Source organism: Theropithecus gelada, chromosome 6 (assembly GCF_003255815.1).
Source record: "Theropithecus gelada isolate Dixy chromosome 6, Tgel_1.0, whole genome shotgun sequence".
Classification (NCBI taxonomy): domain Eukaryota; kingdom Metazoa; phylum Chordata; class Mammalia; order Primates; family Cercopithecidae; genus Theropithecus; species Theropithecus gelada.
Window position 1 is genome coordinate 164552670 of NC_037673.1, and position 21614 is coordinate 164574283.

Below are 21614 nucleotides of genomic sequence, written 5' to 3' on the forward strand. Positions count from 1 at the left end.
CCAATTCAGAAGCAACATGTATCTGGTGGCTGGATTCACCACATTGTCCTGATTGTACAATTTCTGGTTTGTTGATCACTCCTAACACCACCCAACAACTGGGGGTGACCGAGGAGTTAATAGTCCATGGGCATTGATTCTTTGACGTTATTTTAACCTCTTCCATAGCTAGTCAGCTGCTTTTTTTCCCATATCATTATTGTGTATGTTTTTTATACACATAATTTTGTAAAAAGTAAAATATCCTAAAATATTCTGCCACCTAGTTGGCTATTGATATTTTCCTATTTTCTCATCTTTTTGAGAATGTGCGTGTTGATTTTGATAGATACAATTATTTATTCAATTTTATGACCTGCATATTATAAGCACCTTTCCATTTTATTAATTTTTCTTCAAAGGCATTATCTTTATAATAGTGCATTCTGTGAATATAGCATACATATTTGAACACTTGTTTCCTACGTGACTTTGAGCAAGTTACTTATTGAACACTTGTTTCCTACGTGTCTTTGAGCAAGTTACTTAACCTATGTCTCAGTTTTCTCATTGGTATAATGGGGATAGTAATAGAATCTATAAGGTTAGTGTCAGGATTTAAGAAGTAAACGTATGTAAAGTACTTAGAATAGCACTTACCGTAGAATGAATGACATGTGCTTGCTATTTCATAATATATTATTATTATCATGATTTTGTACAAATATATGTTTGACTGAATTTAAATTACTTTTTATAATGAATTACTGTAGGGAGAATTATTGGTCAAAGCGTATTAACATTTTAAGGCTCTTAATTTGCGTAGTCAGATAGTCTTCTAGTAAGGCTATTCTAATTTACATTTCCAGCTGGCTGTGGGGTACCTATTTCTCCATATTCTCTGAAACGTTAGTTATTTTTCTTTCCTTTAGTCTTCACTAAGGGATATTACCTTGAACCTCTCTGTCTAGATTAGTACTCCAGCCGGATCCTTATTCAGGCTGTTCTCAGAGATTGACATTGGGTTTGGAAATTAATTGATCCTGGTTTATTCTTTTTTTTTTTTTTTTTTTGAGACAGAGTCTCGCTGGAGTACAGTGGCACAATTTCAGCTTGCTGCAACCTCCCCGTCCCGGGTTCAAGCAATTCTTCTGCCTCAGCCTCCTGAGTAGCTGGGATTACAGGTGCCTGCCACCATACTGGCTACTTTTTGTATTTTTAGTAGAGACGGGGTTTTACCATGTTGACCAGGCTGGTCTCAAGCTCCTTGACCTCAAGTGATCCACCTGCCTCAGCCTCCCAAAGTGCTGGGATTACAGGCATGAGCCACCGCACCCAGCCCCCCGGCTTATTATTTGTTTGACTACTCCAAACGGAGAATCACTGTCATTTAGTAAATGAGTTTGCCCTACTTACATTTATTGTGATTTGTCTATGCATTTTACTTTTTGTTTTCTGTTAGTGGATTCCACAGGCTACCAGCCCAACAGATATTTGTGAGATGCTGACCTAGAATCTCTGGGGTCTGTTCCAGAAACCACTCAGATTGAGGATCCTCGAGTACAATGGCGGCGGGAACAGGAACATATGCTGAAGGATTACCTGGTGGTGGCCCAGGAGGCTCTGAGTGCTCAAAAAGAGATCTACCAGGTGAAGCAGCAGCGCCTGGAGCTTGCACAGCAGGAGTACCAGCAGCTGCATGCCGTCTGGGAGCACAAGCTGGGCTCCCAGGTCAGCTGTGAGTACCTCCCACTACCACCACCCCCACCAACACCAACAGAGAATGGCCACACTGAGTTCTGCCAGTATTGCTTCTCAAGTCTGCCCATTTTTCTTCACCTCTACTCTTTGTCCAAACCACCATCTTGTCTACTGCTCTTCCTGCTCCTACCTGTGCCTTGCAGTGATTCATTTGCCATTTGCATTTCATTTTATTTCATTTGTAATCATCTTAGAATGCCAATCGGGTTACATATCTCCTTGTTTAAAAACTTTCAGGGACTAGGGGAATTGGGAGTGGGGAATTCTTAGTTAACAAGTACAGAGTTCCAGTTTGGGAAGAAGAAAAATTTCTTAGAGGTGGATGGTAGTACGTTCACAACAGTGTAAATGTACTTAATGCTACTGAACAGTACACTTAATTAATGGCTAAAATGGTAAATTTTATGTTGCATATATTTACCACAATTTCAAAACAATCAAATGCCCTTCAGTGGCTTCCCGTCACTCTTTCCATGGCCTACACAGCCTTCTGTGGTTAGTCCCCTGCCAGCCACTCCTGCCTCATCTCATGCCCTCCTCACTAGGCTCCAGATGCACTGAGTCCCCAGCCCCCCATTCTGCTTCCCTACCCCACCCTGCAATTTTCCACCTCAGTCCCTTAGTATTTGCCGGTCCCCTTCCTAGAATGCTTTGTCACCCATCCATTTGCAAGGCTAAATCCTTCTCAGTCTTCAAGTCTCATCCTTCAGGTCATCACCTCTGAGAGGCCTGCCCTGACAACTCTATCAGAAGCCTCTCTTCCGCAACTCTAGTCTCAGCCATGGCTGTCTATTTCCTTCATAGCACATGTCACAATACATCTGCTTGTATGTTATCAATATTTCCTCCACCAGAACATAAACTTGGTAAGGGCAGGGCTCCTATCCTATTCCTGATACCCAAAGGAGGAGAGCAAGCACACCAAAATCCCCTTGTTCTTTTTTTTTCCCTTTTTTCTTTTCTTTTCTTTGAGGTGAACCCTCTCTCTGTCACCTGAGCTGGAGTGCAGTGGCGCAGTCTTGGCTCACTGTAACCTCCGCCTCCCAGGTTCCAGCAATCTCCTGTCTCAGCCTTTCAAGTAGCTAATTTTTGTATTTTTATTAGAGACAGAATTTCCCAATGTTGACCAGGCTGTTCTTGAACTCCTGACCTCAGGTGATCCACCTGCCTCAGCCTCCCAAAGTGCTGGGATTACAGGCATAAGCCATCATGCCAAGTCTCACTATTTCTAATAACCAGATTGTTCCTATATTTATTCAGTCTCTGTTTCATGCTAGGCACTCTGCTATGGTCTGAATATGCTATTTCTGTTAATTCTCATAACAGTTCTATGAGCAAGAACAATTAATGTCACCTTTTAACAGATTAGGAAACTGAGGCTTAGGATCAACAGTGTGCCCAGGGTCTTACAGCTGGTGAGAGATAGTGATAACTTGCAAATCCATTCTGTTGTCCCCACAATATTTTCAGTGTGGGCCAGGCCAGGGGGACTAGTGTCAGGGCTTGGTGTCAGGGTGGCCATGGCTGGGTTGGGCCATTGAACTCTCCTCCAGCGTGAAGCCCTCACTTTGAGAAGTTCTGTCTGCTACCAAGACAGGGCAAACTCTGCCAGGGTACTTACTGTCCCAGCCCTGCCTTTTTCCTTAGCAGCTCAGGAAAACCCCCGGAATCTCAGCGATTATAGAAAAGAACTCTATTACATTCATTAGCTATTCTGTGTCAAGTAATATTCTGGAGACTCTTAGGAAGGTTTTAGCACTTAATCTGTCTTAGTCAACTCGAGCTGCCATAACAAAATACCATAGATTGGGTGACTTAAACGATAGACATTTATCTTCTTACAGTTCTGGAGCCTGGACGTCTGAAATTCGGGCACCAGCATGGTCAGGTTCTGGCGAGGGTTCTCTTCCCGGCTTGCAGACAACTGCCTTCTCTAGTGCCTCTTTCTATAAGGGCAGTAATCCCATCATGAGAACCCTACCCTCAAGACCTCATTTAAGCCTGACTATTTCCCCAAAGCCTTATCTTCAAATACTATCACTTGGGGGATTAGGACATCAATGTATTATATTTATTTGGGGGAGACACAATTCAGTTCATACCATTATTGTTAAAACAGTCCTGGAAGGGAGATGTTATTGTCCCTGTTGAACCTCAGGTTTAAAGGAGCAAAGTGATTTCTCTGTCTCTCTCTAAAGTCCCACAGTTTGAAAAAGTGTCAGGTGTATATAAAAACAAATAAAAACAAACCTTTGTATTTTGGGGGATAAGATATTTACATGGATTCATAATTACATGTCAGGTAATGAGAATTACCCCACAGATCACTCACTAATTTCAGAAGGATGTACTTTTACATTGGAGAGATGTGCAGCCACCACTTTACATAGTGGTAAAATTAGCATGACCAGTAATGAGACCAGGTGATATCAATGCCTTCTGATGTGATGCAGTAAAGACATCATGGAGGATCCCTCACAAGAATATTTAATATGAATCTAATCAAGAGCACAGCCAGACAAATCCATAATATGGATTATTCTATAAGACAATTAGACTAGGTTTTTTTTTTAAAGTCTAAAGAGGCATATCACCAAATGAAATGTTTGTACCTTGAATTAGAGCATGAAATGGGGGAAAAGCAGCCCTAAAAGACATTCTCAGACAATTGGAGACTTTCCTGAGTTGTGATAATGGAGTTATGAATATGTAGGAGAATGTCTACATAGATTTTATGAAGATGCATGTGGCAGCATATCTGCAGTTTATTCCAAAAAAAAGTCCAAGAAAAAAAGGAAAGGAAAGAAAAAAGGAAAAACTCATCCGGGCATGGTGGCTCACACCTATAATCCCAGCAATTTGGGAGGCTGAGGTGGTGGATCAACTGAGGTCAGGAGTTTGAGACCAGCCTAGCCAACACGGTAAAACCTTCTATCTTCTGAAAATACAAAAATTAGCCAAGCATGGTGGCAGCTACTGTAGTCCCAGCTACTCAGGAGACTGAGGCAGGAGAATTGCCTGAACCTGGGAGGCGGATGTTGCAGTGAACCAAGATTGCACCACTGTACTCCAGCCTGGGGGACAGAGCGAGACTCCATCTCAAATAAATAAATAAATAAATAAATAAATAAATAAATAAATAAATAATTGTCGATGACACATTGATGGCTTTGAATATGGTCCAGATTTTCGTCTTTTGCCACCATTTCTAATCATGATTAATGGAGGGCTTACTGTGAACCACCCTAATGAGAGGAAGAAAGAACTGGGGTGAGAAGAGGTATGGCAAGAAGAAGCTTGGAAAAATATTAAAAATTCGTGGCTCTAAGAGAAGGATATATTGAGATTCATTATATTATTCTTTCAAATTGTCTATAGATAAAACGTTTCCAAAATTAAAAACCAGAGTTGGGCACTATGAGAATGAAACATTCACATGAGAAGCGCTGTAGTAGGAGGCCAGGCACGGTGGCTCATGCCTGTAATCCCAGCACTTTGGGAGGCTGAGGCAGGCAGATCATGAGATCAGGAGATTGAGACCATCCCAACCAACATGGTGAAACCCCGTCTCTACTAAAAATACAAAAATTAGTTGGGCGTGGTGGCTCACACCTGTAGTCCCAGCTACTCGGGAGGCTGAGGCAGGAGAATCACTTGCTTGAACCCAGGAGACGGAGGTTGCAGTGAGCTGAGACAGCACCACTGCACTCCAGCCTGGGACAGAGTGAGACTCCTTCCCTAAAAAAAAAAAAAAAAGAAAGCACTGTAGTGGGAGGTGGCAGCTGCACTGCCCCTAGGTGTTCTCTAGGGGAGCATATTCCCTCTTTAAGTCTCAGAATCTTTATGTTTAACTATTGAATTTTTTTTTTTTTAGTTAATTTTTAAATTCTTGGCACCCAACATGGGGCCTGAATCTATGACCCTAAGATTAAGAGTCTCATTCTCTACTGACTAAGCCAGTCAGGCAGAAATGTTAATAGTACCTTCATCTCATGGGACCATGTCAGAGTTTCCTAACCTCAGCAGCATTAACATTGCTGTCTGAGTAACTCTTCTTTGTGAGGGCTGTGTATTATAGAGTGTTTAGCAGCATCCTTGTTCTGTACCCACTAGATGCCAGTAGCACCCCCACCCAAGTTGTGATAACAAAAAGTGTCTCTAGGCCGGGCGCGGTGGCTCAAGCCTGTAATCCCAGCACTTTGGGAGGCCGAGGTGGGTGGATCATGAGGTCAGGAGATCGAGACTATCCTGGCTAACATGGTGAAACCCCGTCTCTACTAAAAATACAAAAAACTAGCCGGGCGAGGTGGCGGGCGCCTGTAGTCCCAGCTACTTGGGAGGCTGAGGCGGGAGAATGGCGTGAACCCGGGAGGCGGAGCTTGCAGTGAGCCGAGATCACGCCACTGCACTCCAGCCTGGGAGACACAGCGAGACTCCGTCTCAAAAAAAAAAAAAAAAAAAAAAAAAGTGTCTCTAGATTTTGTCATAAGTCATAGGGGATAAAACTGCCCAAACCACTGGTCTAGGTAAGACACTTGGTACTGTTTCCTTAGAACATATTAATGGCTCAATAAATAGTCCTATTGATAGGAAACACATAATATTTTGAGACTATGAACTCTGGAACCAGACTTTTTTGGTTCAAATCAAGGATATGCAAATTACTAATTGTTGTAACCTTGCACAAGTTATGCCACTTCTGTGCCTCAGTTTTCTTCATCTATAAAATCAGTCTAATCTTAGGATAATCTTCACGGGCATGTTATGGGGCCTAAATTAGTTAACAAATGTAAAGTCCTTGGAATAGTATTTTTCATATTCTTAACCTCTCAGTAAATTATTATTATTAATTCGTTAGCATTGTAAATGAAAAAGAGGGTTTTTTTTTTAACAGATCTCTGGAACCAATAACAATAAATCCATGATCAAAGGTAGGAAGTAAACAATGCAGTTCCTCATCCTTGTCATATGACTTCCAGACACTCCCAAGAGCTCCACTGGCCTCAGAGGCATCACCACCATTTTCAGTGTTAAGTATCTTCCATCTGAAAGGACTGGGGTCATTTCAGGCAACTGGATCTGAGATTCAAACCACACAGAAACTGGGATTCCCCCAGCCCAAGCATCCCAGTTAAACAAGGTGTGACCCAAGCCTCATCATGACTCTTGTCTTCAAGTTTTACAAGCCAGGTTTGCCTTCCTAGTCAAGCTCTTGGCATGACAGATAGATGAAGTCACATACCTGTTCTCTAACTCAGATGGCTTGCCAGGGCTTGTGAGGGTTTTGCCACCTGGGCTTGGCTGCTCTGGGTCCCAGACACAGATGGGGCCCTGCCTTGGGGATGGAGACTTTGCTGTCGACTCTCTGGTGTAATCTCTAGCTCCATGGGGAAGAAGGGAACTAACATTTAATATGCACCTGTTGTATGCCTGGAGGCCAATATGTTAGTCACTCTAAGTAACCTCCCTCCTGAATCACACACACAGTCCTCTAAGACAGTGTTGTTCCCATTCTGCAGACAAGGGAACTGAGGCCTCCAAAGAGGAAGTGGCTTCCCCAAAGGCACACTGGTAAAGAGTGGCAAGGTAGCCTTTGTAACCAGATATATCTGATCTCAAAATCAATTTTCTTAATTTAACCCACGTCAGTCAGTCAAATACTAAGGTTCTTCAGCTACACTTGCTTCTTCCACCCTCTAAAAGGTGAGAACTCAGGAGAACTGGGTTCTTTGGGACCTTATCGTATTTTCCCCTCACTAGGCCTTGATTTGCCATTTGGAAAATAAATCATTGGGGGCCTTCCAGTTAAAAATGCCAGTTGAAGCCAGGCGTGGTGGCATACACGTGTAGTTCCAGTTACTCAGGAGGCTGAAGTGGGAGGATTGCTTGAGCCCAGGATTCCAGTACAGGCAACATCGTAAGATCTCATCTCTAAAAACTAAAAAATGCCAGTTGAACCACTCACTTGATTTTACTCACTGCAAAACTAGGAGAATATCAGATAAAATATATTTTTTAAGGCATACGTATATATAAGATTAGGGAAAATTGGAGAAGGAGCAGCAGTAAAATTTGGAGGCTGGACAGCAGACAGACAGGTGGCAACCTATGTAGCAGACCTGAGAAAAGAGAAAATGGGCTGATAGTGAGGAAGGCTCACAACACTGTTCTATAGAGCACTTGCAAAAACCGTGGATGTTGGTGGCAGCAGCTATTTCTGCAAGTAAGACTGAAGGGAGGAGGGTCTCAAAGAGGATTGAGTAAAAATTGTTTCTGAGACAATTAGACCATGAGATCTTTTCCTTAAACTGATACAGTCAGGCAACCACCATCTTCAGTCTGGCAAATGACTGGAAGTTTATTTTTTGGAGAGGGTAAAATAGAGTTTCTGGACTCCAGGACACAAGGCAAATTCAGAACCAGAGTGTACTATCCTGAAAGCACAGTGAGTAAGTGAAGGGTATTGAGACCTTAGCCCTCATATACCACTTGGTGCCCAGAATGGTGCCAGGTCATTACCCTCTAGACTGGACAGTGGAGAACTCTACTGGAAATCTGACAAGGGAAGAGCTTTAGAGAAAAGCTGGAAAGACACTGACATTGAGGATTCCTGGATGAAACCAAATCATGTCCAGCCAAATCATGTGCTGTGGCCAGGCGCTCATGCCTGTAATACCAGCATTTTGAGAGACCGAGATGGGAGAATCACTTGAAGTCAAAAGTTTAAGACCAGCCTGGGCAACATAGTAAGACCTCATCTCTACCAAAAATTTAAAGAAGAAAATTATCCGAGTGTGGTGGCAGGCACCTGTAGGCCCAGCTGTTCAGTAGGCTGAGGCAGGAGGATTCCCTGAGCCCGGGAGTTCAAGGTTACAGTGAGCTATGATTGTGCCACTGCACTTCAGCCTGGGCAACAGACACCCTGTCTCTTAAATAATAAAATAAATTTTAAAAATAGAAAACAAATCATGTGCTATGCAACTCACAGTCCACAAACCCCGCTCCAGTTAGCATTTTGGGCTCCCATCCTTAAATGTGATCAGATAACCAAGATTCCAGATATCCGAGGAAAGCCTCTAACAGAGAAAATAGAGACTCAAACCAACATGTGGTGAAGGGAGAGCTTGGAGGAAACAAGGAGTATACATGAAGAAGAGAACATTAAGAGAAGCTATGTGGTCAGGAAACAAGAGCACGGTACTACATTGTTTAAAAAGGAAACTTCAGAGAATAAAAAAGAGCTCTTGGAAATTAAAATATGAGAGTAGACATGAAAACTCCAAAGGAAGACTGGAAAATAAAACTGAGGAAACCTAAAAATCAGAGCAAAAATACAAGATTGAAAATAAGAGGGAAAAAAAATAGACTACAAGGACAGGAAATCCACTATCTGAGGAAAACATGTTCCAGATAGAACAGAGGAAACAGACGAGAAAAGCATCGCGGAAATAATTCAGAAACATTTCCCAGAACTGAAGGAGGAGAATTTTTAGACTGAAAGGGTTCACTGAGTGTCCAACACAGTGGATGAAAGTCGGCTCACACCAAGATATCTCATTGTGGAACTTCAAACACTGGGATAATTCAAGATCCTAAAAGCTTTCAGAGAGAAATAAATCAGGTCACACAGAAATGATCAGGACTCAGAATAGCTCCAGACTTCTCACTAATAGCGATGGAAACCTAAAAGACCATGGTGCAATGCCTTCAGGTTTTAAGGAAAATTATTTCTGACCTAGAATTCTATATCCAGCAAAACTACCTTTAATCAAGTGTAGGACCGAATAAGGCTATTTTCAGACATGTGAGATTTCAGAAAGTTCGTTTCCTTCATGGTTTCTTTCTCAGGAAGCTACTGGAGATGATGTTCTACCAAAATGAGGGGGTAGACCAAGAAAAGGAAGACGTGGTATACAGAGAGGTGAGGAGACACGCAGAGGAACACAAAGGGGGATCTCAGGAAGCCAGCCAAGCACAGAGAGCAGCTCGCTCACACTGAAGCAGGGCAGAAGCCCTGGCAGGACAGATCCCAAAATAGAAAACTCACCAGATTCACACTGGTCTGGACTTTAGGAGATGAGATTTAGGTAACCGGCAGAATGTGAGGTTGAATTAGTGATAAGTTTGTAGAAACTAAGCAAATGTAAAAATGACAATAATTAACTCAAGGGGAAAAAAAAGTGCTGAAAAGTAAAAGTAAGCAAAGTCAGCTAGCTGATTCCACCCTGAATAGTGTTTGCAGAGTAAAAATAATGCAAACACTGAAGCTCGCTTTCATCAAGCGTATACTATTGCTTTTAGGATGATGGGGAGATGGGAGAGGTGCATGTGTGTGCTGTAGGGGGTGGGGAAAAAAGGGAGGCTGAGTGCCCATCCTCCTGAGAGATAAGTAAGTAAGTAATGCCAAAAACAGAAAAGATCAAGAAGCAGTAATGCATGCATATTATTAGATACATAGAGGTAGCCACTGAAGACATTGAAAATGATTTTCTTTTAGGGTGTGAGTTATGGGGATAGGGGTTGTGGAATGCTCTTTTTTATAGCAAATCTTGTCCTATGTTGGACTGTTCATATGAACTGTGTTTATATATAACTTTAATAAAAACTAAAAATTAAGAACTGTTAAACATTGGGGCAAGACAGTATTTTAAGCCCTATTGGATTCTTGTAGTAGGGCCAGGCGCGGTGGCTCATGCCTGTAATCCCAGAACTTGGGGGGCCGAGGCAGGTGGATCACTTGAGGTCAGGAGTTTGAGACCAGCCTGGTCAACATGGTGAAACCCTGTCTCTACTAAAAATACTACAGTTCGCTGGGCGTGGTGGTGGGCACCTGTAATCCCAGCTACTCGGGAAGCTGAGGCAGAAGAATAGCTTGAACCTGGGAGGCAGAGGTGGCAGCGAGCCGAGTTCACGCCACTGCATTCCAGCCTGGGCAACAGAGGGAGACTCCATCTCAATTAAAAAAAAAAAAAAAAGTTCTCATAATAGAGGATAGTGAAGGGATGCAGACACAAAGGAGAGGCTACTGACCTGTTTTCTTGATTGGAGTGCTGATTGCTTGAGCGTGTTTCTTTTGTGAAAAATCCTCAAGCTGTACATACATGATGTGTGCACTTCTATGTATGTATTTTTTACCTCAACCAAACATTTACTTACAAAATGATAAGTAACAGGCTACATCTCGTGTCAGCAGCTTTAGGTACAAATTGTGCACTTCACAGTGGTACTCCAGAGTGTAAACATTAAAGCTCCTGGTGGCCCAATTGGCGAGAATCTCTTCTTTTTGGCATCCTTTGTCTCCAGGATTTCTGGGCATGCCCAAGGAACACGATGCATGCCTCAAGTCAGCCTTGGCATGACTGGTCCCCACAGCCAACCTCTCCCTGTCTGAGTCACGTCTTGCAATTTTTACAGGCTCTTCCATGCTGCTGCCACAGTCGCCTCAACATTGCCCCACAGTACAGACCCACGTCCAGAGGCACAGCCTGATGAGCAGGGTGGTTGGCAGGACAGGGTGCTCATAGAACAGACATCCCCTGCTCCACCCCAGACCCTTTGAGGACCTTTCTGTGTGTATTCCCAGGTTATTGCCACACTGACTACTCCTGTCTTCTTTCACCCTGTTATTACTGTGGATCAGTGAGTGATAAATGGTGTTAACTGTCTTAATATTTTATTGAAAGTATCTATTTGGGAAATACAGCAGGTCCTCAAATAACATCATTTTGTTCAAGGTCATTTTATTATAACATGATAATATTATAACCTCCCTACATTGTGTGCTTAAGGTGATACCTCCAGCTAAATATCCAGCCAGGTCTGTCCCTGAAATCCCCAAGTCCAGCAAAGACCAAAGGAATTAGACACCAGGAGATGAAAGCTTTAAATTGGCAATAAAACATCTCTGTACATGGATTCCCTGTTCCATGCTTGAGACAAAGGCTACAAGGCTCTTGCCACCCCAGCATTGTCCTCACTCATCTCTTCTGGTAAACCTCGGTCGTCGTCTTCTCCATCATCATTATCATTGTAAATTCAGCAGAAACGCAACACTTCCTGTGGTGCCAAACATCTTTTATGTTATTATGCAGAGTAGTTTTCTCTTTCCCCAAACTTCCAAATATTACATTTTAATGCCTTATGCATAACCAAAAGGCCTATTAAAATATTTTTAAAGAAAGCCAAACCGTAGCATTCCCCTCAAGACTGTCATGCCTACCTCCAGACACTGAAAATTGTCAGCAATCACCAAATAAGCTTCTCTATCCTCAGAAAAACCCAGATCTCAGCAGGTGATCTGGCTACATGTGAACGTTAAAGAGTGTTCAGATGCTAGCCAGGCACAGTGGCTCACACCTGTAATCCCAGCACTTTGGGAGGCCGAGGTGGGCAGATCACCTGCGGTCAGGAGTTTAAGACCAGCCTGGTCAATATGGTGAAACCTTGTCTCTGCTAAAAGTACAGAATTATCTGGGCGTGGTGGAGCGCACCTGTAATCCCAGCTACTCGGGAGGCTGAGACAGGAGAACAGCTTGAACTCAGGAGGCGGAGGTTGCAGTGAGCTGAGATTGTGCCACTGCACTCCAGTCTGGGCAATAGAGTAAGACTTCATCTCAAAACATACAAAAGGAAAGAAAAGAAAAACCCAGATCTCAGCAGGTGATTTGGCTACATGTGAACAGGAAAGAGTGTTCAGATGCTAGTAGGTAGACAGGGGAGGTGATGAAATGGTTCCTTCAGTGTGATTAAGGACTCAGGACTCACAGGAGAAATACTTCTCTGGCCTCTTGACCAAGAATAACTGTTCTTTTCTGAACAGTGGGATTGTGTTTACCTTAAGGACACCACAAATCTTATATCTGGTCCTATTTCCCCCTCACATTACCAGTTATGAGGCTCAGAGCCTGTCGCCAGTTTGTTTCCTTATCCTTATTTTCTCTTTGTCTCGTTTTCCTTAGTTTAAATGTATTTTACTATGTAGTGTTCACTTTCATAAGCCTTAAAATCCTTTTTCAAGACATAAATAAATACTATTTTTAAAATATAGTAAGGTTACAACTACACGACAGAACCATGGGTATATACTGGAAGGCAACCTGGGAAAAAGATAATTGTATTAGGGTGGTAAGATTATGTGTAATTGATTTTCCTTTTCGAATGGACATTAATATTATAAAGTACAATCAACAATACTTTTAGTTATTTTTTTCTGATTGTTAAAGCCTATGTTTACTGTTTTTTTAAAAAAGAAAAGATAAAAATATAAAGATGATAATATCATTTACCGTCTAACTCTCTAGATATCAGTGTTCTCTTTGGTATTTTTTTTCAGTCTTTTTAAAATGCATATGTGTGTGTATATTTGGAAACTGCATATTTTCCAAATTTAAATTATTCTTTTTTTTTTTGAGACGGAGTCTCACTCTGTCACCCAGGCTGGAATGTGATGGCGAGATTTCAGCTCACTGCAACCTCTGCCTCCCAGGTTTAAGCAATTCTCATACTTCAGTCGCCTGAGTAGCTGGGACTACAAGCGCCCGCCACCATGCCCAGCTAGTTTTTGTATTTTTAGCAGAGACAGGATTTCCCCACATTGGCCAGGCTGGTCTTAAACTCCTGATTTCAAGTGATCCCCCTGCCTCAGCCTCCCAAAGGACGGGTATTACAAGCTTCAGCCACCATGCGTGGGCCCAAATATAAATTATTCTTTACACTTTTTTTGTAAACTTGCTTTCACATAATGAGTTTTGACATTTTCCCTTGTCGTTCAATATTCTTCATCCTCATTTTAAGTTGTGTAGTCCCCATTTACGCATGTACCATCTTTATGTAATAAATCCCCCTTTGTTGAACATTCAGGCTGTTCACTTTTAGTCCTTCCTTTCTAGGTTTATTTAGATGGCCAATGAGTCAACTTTGCTGAAATCTGTTTCTTCTACTGATATTCTTGTTTTTCTTTTTTCCTTACAGTGGTCTCTGGTTCATCATCCAGCTCTAAGTATGACCCTGAGATCCTGAAAGCTGAAATTGCCACTGCAAAATCCCGGGTAGGACCTCTTCACCTATGCTATGTGCTAGTGATGGGTGCCACTGAGGTCTTAGGCCACAAGCCCACCCACAAGGCCAGAACAGATGCTTCAGCCAGGCTATGACAGCCAGTGCTAGCAAGGCCCTAAATAATAACAGTGGAAGCAGTAGTCACAGTAATAGTAATGGTTGTAGCAGCTGCCATTTCACAAGCAGTCACCATATACCAGGCACAGTGCGAAATACCTCATGTGTATTTTCCCGTGTCCTTGCAACAACTCTGTGAAATAACTACTGTCATCTGCATTTTTAAAATTTATTTATTTTTATTTATTTATTTATTTATTTTTTGAAACAGAGTCTTACTCTGTCGCCCAGCCTAGAGTGCAGTGGTGTGATCTTGGCTCACTGCAAACTCCGCTTCCTGGGTTCATGCCATTCTCCTGCCTCAGCCTCCCGAGTAACTGGGACTACAGGCGCCCGCCACCATGCCTGGCTAATTTTTTGTATTTTTAGTAGAGACGGGGTTTCACCACATTAGCCAGGATGGTCTCGATCTCCTGACCTCATGATTCACCCGCCGTGGCCTCCCAAAGTGCTGGGATTACAGGCGTGAGCCACTGCTCCCAGCCGCATTTTATTTTATTTTATTTTATTTATTTATTTTCTGAGACGGAGGCTCACTGTGTCACCCAGGCTGGATGGAGTACAGTGGCGCAATCTTGGCTCACTGCAACCTCCGCCCTCCCAGGTTCAAGCAATTCTCTTATCTTAGTCTCCCGAGTAGCTGGGATTACAGGCACACGCCACCATGCCCAGCAATTTTTGTATTTTTAGTAGAGATGGGGTTTCACCATATTAGTCAGGCTGGTCTCAAACTCCTGACCTTAGCTGATCCACCTGCCTTGGCCTCCCAAAGTGCTGTGAACACAGGCATGAGCCACCACCAAGCTGTCATCTGCATTTTAAAGATGAGCAAACAGAGGCTTACGGGAGCTAAGAAACTGGCCCAAGGTCACAAGAGATTCAAGTCTTACTCCAAAGTTTCTAATATAGTGTACTGTCTTCCTAGCTACTGATTATTCTGCATTATCTTATTTTAATTACTTCATGATTACCTTAGGGAATAAATATTAGTATTTCCATTTTTACCAGTATGGAAACTGAGGCACAGCAGTGAAATTATCTGCTCATGGCAAAGTCAGTATTTTGAAAAGTGGTTTCGTTAAACTCAAAGAATTTAACAGTTTCCACAAACTCAAATGCCTGCAAGAAGACATAAATGAGGGATGTGGGCTGGGGGTGAGGCAGTAGAGAGTCGTGGTGACTGTGTAACCAGGAGAGGTCTGCCCAGTCTTAAAGGTAATTGCATTTGAATTCTAGTCTGTTGTGCCCGTGCTGGAATGTGGGTTCAGTGTTACCAGATCTTCAGATGTTTTCAGAAAGGAACTATGTGTCTAGGTTTATTATATGAACTTTCTGAAGATTTGATTATTAGCAACTCATTTTAAAAGTTGAATAATACAGTGTAAGCCACACAAACCAGCAGACCTTGCCTAGCTCCTAGGGCACGTCTTGCCACTAAAGTTACTACATTGCCTCTTGCCTCCACGTGAAGCACTTTCATGGCCTCTGCCAGCTTTAAGTGATCCACGGCCCTGGGAATTGCCATTGTCCTCATCCATCAGAACAGGAAAGGGAGGCTCAGGATGGCAAGATGGCTTGAGAGAGGTTACACAGCAGGGAAGTGGGAAGGCCCACTCTATCCCAGGTCAGCTCCTGTCCACCTCCTGTTTCCCTGGAGCAAGGACTGGCTAGGAATGACCTACAGAAACACTGTCTGGGATGTTGACTGAATGGGCATCTGCAGAGACCAAGGCCAACATTGGTGATGGGAGGGGGCTCTGACCAGTGTGGCCCGATGGTTGCTGACCTGAATCATTATGCAGGTGCAGTGGGAGGCTTTGCATTCCCCTTCTAGGGAGAAGGCAGCCTGCACCTTGCTGTCAGCCTCTGACCCAGCCCCGTGTATGGTCTGCTGCCCTCCAGGTCAACAAGCTAAAGAGAGAGATGGTTCACCTCCAGCACGAGCTGCAGTTCAAAGAGCGTGGCTTTCAGACCCTGAAGAAGTAAGTGCACCCTGCGTCGCAGAGCATGGGGGCTGCTCCCCACCCAGGCTCCCTTCCTGCCCTCTCTGTCTCTCTCTCCTTCAATCCTTTTCCTCTCTTCTCAAAATGTGGCTCTCTCATCATTCAAGTTCTATTCCACTGGCATTTTCTGAAGATACTGCCACCCAAGAGTGGGATTTGGAAAGAGGAAAGGGGAGTCATTTCAGACCACAGAACTCTCATTGTTCTGTGGACTTCTGAAGCCATTAAGATCTGTTCCACTCAGCCGAGTGTTACTATCCAGTCACAGAAACAAGCACTGCCGAGCATTTCTGTGCACACGCCTCATCTCTAGTCGATCCAGTAGGGTCCCATATGCACGCAAACAAAACACACTCCTTTCTTCCACATCCCCTAAAAGCACTCACTAAGTGCTTCATTGAAGGAATAATGATCTCTTCTAGCGAAAACCAATTACCAGAAAAGTATGCACGATGCCATGTACATTGTGCTCTATGGGTGACTTAAGGAGTTTCCAGGATAACTTTCACCAAATATAATTTTCACCTTTAGAAGCTGAGCTGTGGCCAGGTAAAATACAGCTCTGTTGTGTCTTCGTCTTCTCTTTTTTTTTTTTTAACTTTTATTTTAACTTCGGGGTACATGTGCAGGTTCGTTATACAGGTAAACTTGTGTCATGGGGGTTGGTTGTACAGATTATTTCATCACCCAGGTATTAAGCCTAGTACCCATTAGTTATTTTTCCTGATCCTCTTCCTTCTCTCACCCTCCACCCTCCCAGAGGCCTCAGTCTGTGTTTTTCCCCTCTATGTGTCCATGTATTCTCATCATTTAGCTCCCACTTACAAGTGAGAACATGCAGTAGCTTTGTTGTTTCTTTTTTTTTTTTTTTTTTTTTGAGATGGAGTCTCACGCTGTCACCCAGGCTGGAGTGCAGTGGCGCGATCTCAGCTCACTGCAAGCTCCGCCTCCTGGCTTCACGCCATTCTCCTGCCTCAGCCCCCCGAGTAGCTGGTACTGCAGGCGCCCACCACCACGCCCAGCTAATTTTTTTGTATTTTAGTGGAGATGGGGTTTCACCGTGTTAGCCAGGATAGTCTCGATTTCCTGACCTTGTGATCCACCCACCTCGGCCTCCCAAAGTGCTGGGATTACAGGCGTGAGCCACCATGCCTGGCACTTTGTTGTTTCTTAAGAGTAGTTGTGGCCGGGCGTGGTGGCTCACACCTGTAATCCCAGCACTTTGGGAGGCTGAGGCAGGTGGATCACAAGGTCAGGAGTTCGAGGCCAGCCAGGCCAAGATGGTGAAACCCTGTCTCTACTAAAAATACAAAAATTAGCCAGGCACAGTGGCAGGTGCCTGTAATCCCAGCTACTCAGGAGGCTGAGGCAGGAGAATCGCTTGAATCAGGGAGGCAGAGCTTGCAGTGAGCTGAGAATGTGCCACTGCACTCTAGCCTGGGCAACAGAGCAAGACTCCATCTCAAAAAAAAAAAAAAAAAAAAGAGTAGTTGTGTTACCTGTCCTGATTGTGACTATACTAACTAAGCTTTGTCGAGTAGTTACTCTGTGCCAGAGAACCCCTGCAGTGTTTCCATGCAAGTGTGCTCCTTTGATCCTACAGCAACACTATAAGGAATGCTTTGTTATCTAACTACCCACATTTTATAGATGAGAAAACTGAGTCACTTAGCAGGTACTCAAGAAAGGTTAGCTTATTGTGGCTGGGCACGGTGGCTCAGACCTGTAATCCCAGCACTTTGGGAGGCCAAGGTGAGAGGATCGCTTGAGCCTGTGAGTGGGAGGTTGCAGTGAGCTGATTGCACCACTGCACACCAGTCTGAGTGGCAAAGTGAGACGCTGTCTCGAAAGAATGAAAGAGAGAGAAAGAGAAGAGGAGGGGAGGGGAGGGAGGGAGGAAGGAAGGAAAGAAGGGAGGGAAGAAGGAAGGAAGGAAAGGAAACAGAAAGAACGAGAGAGAAAGAAAAAGCCCTCCAGTCTGGGTGACAAAGTAAGACCCTCTCTCCAAAGAAAGAAAGAAAGAAAGAAAGGAGAGAGAAAGAAAGAGAAGGAAAGAGAGAGAGAGAGAAAGCCCTGCAGTCTGGAGACAAAGTGAGACCCTGTCTCGAAGAAAAGGAAAAAAAGGAAGAGAAGAAAGAGAGAGAGGGGGAGAGAAAGAAATTAAGAAAGGGAGAGAGAAAGATGTTACCTTATTGTTATTATTAACTACAGCATGTAACTGAGACTCATTCATTGAATTGTGTTCAGTGTATCCAATGGGCTCACTGGACAATCATTACGAAGGTCACCTGGTAGCCCTCTCAGAAGCTCTAGGCAGGACACTCGGCACATTTCTGCCTTCCAAGGGGGCATCTCACTTACATTCCCAGGGAGGCCACACCTGCATGGATGGCTATTTCTTGCTTTTTGTCTCTCCCTGACTACTATACCTTTTCCTCATTCCATAAATTTCAAATCTACCCTCATCATTCTGTGGCCCTAGCCCCAAGCCTTTGGATGTCTATACACATGCTATAAGAAATAGGTATATGGCTTTGTATTATTACAAATTGTCTGTAATTTTTGTGTCTTACAAAGTATGGCTTTCTATATGTTTACATCTTTGTTATATACATGTTATTCATATATGTGTATATACATATACCGATCTTGTCTCTCAAACCAGATTCTGAACTGTTAAGACCTGGAACCATGCTTTATGCTTCTTGGTAATCTTCAGTAGCACCAATGACAGTTTGGAGCAATAGTTATAAGCTTAGAAAATGCCTATTTTTGACCTATTAAAGCAATAGCCTGATTCCTCCACTTTGCAGCAAAACAGCTTCTGAGCACACAGTTTAAGGGCTACTCACTCCCGTCATCTTACTGAATGGGTTCTCCCTGCCTCCTGGTTCCTACAGTCAGTCCTCAAGAGCTTCTGGTTAGAACACTTCCCATTATTCTCTGAGCCACCGCAAACCTGTTTTACCACTTTGTCACCCTGTAGCAGCATTGAAAACTCTTGTTGTTTGGTAAGCTGATGCTGAAACCCCAAAGACAAGCCTCCTTTCTTCCCCTCTCCGTCTGCCCCATGTTTGATATCAGGCCCAGATAAGACTCCATGGCAGCTCCAGCCGCCCACACTCCTTAGCCGGAAGCCGGGCTCTGCGTCCAGTGTGGAGGAAGATGCCTCCTTTAATGTACACCTTGGCAAAGAGAGTCAGGAATGTAGTCTTGAGAGGCAGGTGGTCAGGGTTCAAATCCCCAGTTCCCTGGGTCCTTGGAAAAGTGACTTAACCCCTGTGAGCTTTGAGTTCATTTGAAAAACTAGGGGTTGTAAAGATTGAATTGGAAAATCCGTGTCAAGTGTGTGGTAGTGTCTGGCATGAGGGAAGAGCTCCTTGAGAGTGGGCTGGGGTGGTGACCTCTAGCTGGTTGCCTGCTTGTATTGGGAAGGGAACTCGGATGAACTCTACGTCTGCCCTGGGCTAGACGGTGTGCCGGGGAAGCACTTCACACCAGCCACCTCATTTCATTCTCTTCACCCCCTTTTAAGAGAAGTTTCTGTCCTGCCATATATTACAGATGAGGGCACTGGCGGGGTTGAAAACATGCCCAGAGCCACCCAGCTTGCAGGTGTCAGGGCTAGGGCTGAAACCCAGGACTACTGGATTTTGAAGTTCATGTCTCAATACCTCTCTTCCCAGCATCATCCCAGATAACTCCCTCCTCATTCCCAGAAAATGTAAGGCCTCTTTTTCAGAGTCTAACAGATGCTATCCAGTCACTTCTACTTCTGTGCCTACTCTTATGACAGAACATGGGGAAAGGTACAACTTATCCTTAAGGAATTTCCAGGATAACTTTAACCACATGTAATTTCCCCTTTTAGAAAATTTCTCTTTAGCAGCCAAAAGCTCTGTTGTTTCTTTCTTTTTAGACGGAGTCTCACTCTGTCACCCAGGCAGGAGTGCAGGGGCACGATCTCGGTTCACTGCAACCTCCACCTCCTAGGTCCAAGCGATTATCCTGCCTCAGCCTCCTGACTAGCTGGGACTATAGGCACATGCCACTATGCCTGGCTAATTTTTTATATTTTTAGTGGAGATGGGGTTTCACCATGTTAGCCAGGATGGTCTCAATCTCCTGACCTGGTGATCTGCCCACCTAGGCCTCCCGAAGTGCTGGGATTACAGGCGTGAGCCACCATGCCCGGCCAGCTCTGTTGTTTTTTAAGAGCAGCTATGTCACCTGTCATGATTGTGATGATACCAGTTAAGCTTCCTTGGGCAGTTGAGTTACTCTGGGCCACGAATCCATATTGGTTCAATTCATAGTCAGCAACCTGTTTAAAAAAGAGAGAAGGGAAAAGGTTGATGAGGATTAAAAGTTGCCTCTTGGAGGAGGTTGCAAAGAAAAATCAAGATGAAAGCTTGGGACTTTGACTTGCCAGCTCCCTTTCTAATAGGGAAGAGTGGAGACCAGGCATCTCCCGCTATGGGAGGAGGGCAGTGCAGCGCCTTGCCCTGCCGTGCCCAGGTAGGAGGTGTCTGGACAGGACCAGGAGTCGGCTGCTGTCAGCCTTTGCCCCACCTCTCTGTGGCTGCCGGGTGTGTGAATCTCTAAAGGCCTGAAGAGAAGACAGCTGAGGGATTTGGAAATCCTAAAACACATGTATCCCCACATACACACACACAGACACACACACACACAAACACACACACACACACACACACTTTTCTTTCCCTTAAAAAAAAAAAAAAAAAAAAAAGATTCATTCACCGAGTGTATAATGGTGACCCTTTGTTCTCCCCCGACCCCCTCCGCACCCAGCTTCGTCCCAAGAGTGTTCCCTCTCAGAGCTGCTCTCTGGAGCCAAATTCCAGAGGCCAGGTTGCTAAGGCCCTTGAAGAAATCAGGTAGAGGCTGTCGGAAGCCCAGCAGACAAACCGCTTCTGTCTCATCCTGCCAGGGATTCGAAGCCATTCTCGCCCTGTTGACAGAGGACAGCTGGGCACAGCCCCCTCCCCAGAGTCCCCAGCCCTCGGACATGCTCCAACAAACAATGTCTCCCTGCACCTCCTATGCCCATCTGCAGCAGGGCCACTGCCTGTCCCGGACACTGGCTCTGGGGAGCCTCCTTGCCACGGAGCATCTTCTAAGCTCCCTCAGACTAATTTTTCAGACTAAATCTGGGGCCAGTCCTTGCCGACCTGATAGGCCTGCCCAGGCCCAAGTCCTGGAAAGGAATAGACGGGCTATTTTTAGTGGGGAGACATAAACGGGGCTTTGTTTTCTCTCCATGGAGGCTGAAGTAACCGCAGAGGGAGGCTGTGTTGAGACCTCGCTCCATGCCTGCTCTCTCCTCTGCTCGGAGGCGCAGAGGATGAGGCCAGGATGAAAACCTGCTCGTGCTCAGGATTCCCCATGAGGGTTATTTTTAGCCCAGGACAGTTTGGCCTGTAGCAGAAAACCACAAAGGAATGCCTGTGAGCAGTTCCTCATGCTGAAATAATGAGTTTGTGGTGTTCCCGCAGACTGTAAAACTCCTTTTTCTCCACCTTGGACTGAAACCTCAGGCCTAGCCTTTGGCGAAAGTGTGATGTAGTTAAAATGCATCTCTGTCCCCAGAACCTTTTTGACACCTGGGCCCTCCTTCTCCAGAAGCTCACCCCTGCCTGTCTGGTTTGGTCTGACCTTCAGAAAACTACATCAGGA

The 21614-nt window shown here is 44.3% G+C and overlaps 1 protein-coding gene across 4 annotated transcripts in view; it reads left to right on the forward strand.

Moving 5' to 3' along the window:
• The window catches only part of WWC1 (WW and C2 domain containing 1), a 173874-nt gene that overhangs the window by 88308 nt on the left and 63952 nt on the right, over positions 1-21614 (forward strand). For all 4 annotated transcript variants that reach the window (XM_025389035.1, XM_025389036.1, XM_025389037.1 and 1 more), the window contains exons 3-5: positions 1514-1717; positions 13711-13787; positions 15817-15896. In XM_025389035.1, the coding sequence (XP_025244820.1) occupies positions 1514-1717; positions 13711-13787; positions 15817-15896 (361 nt within the window). The remainder of the gene's footprint in view (positions 1-1513; positions 1718-13710; positions 13788-15816; positions 15897-21614) is intronic.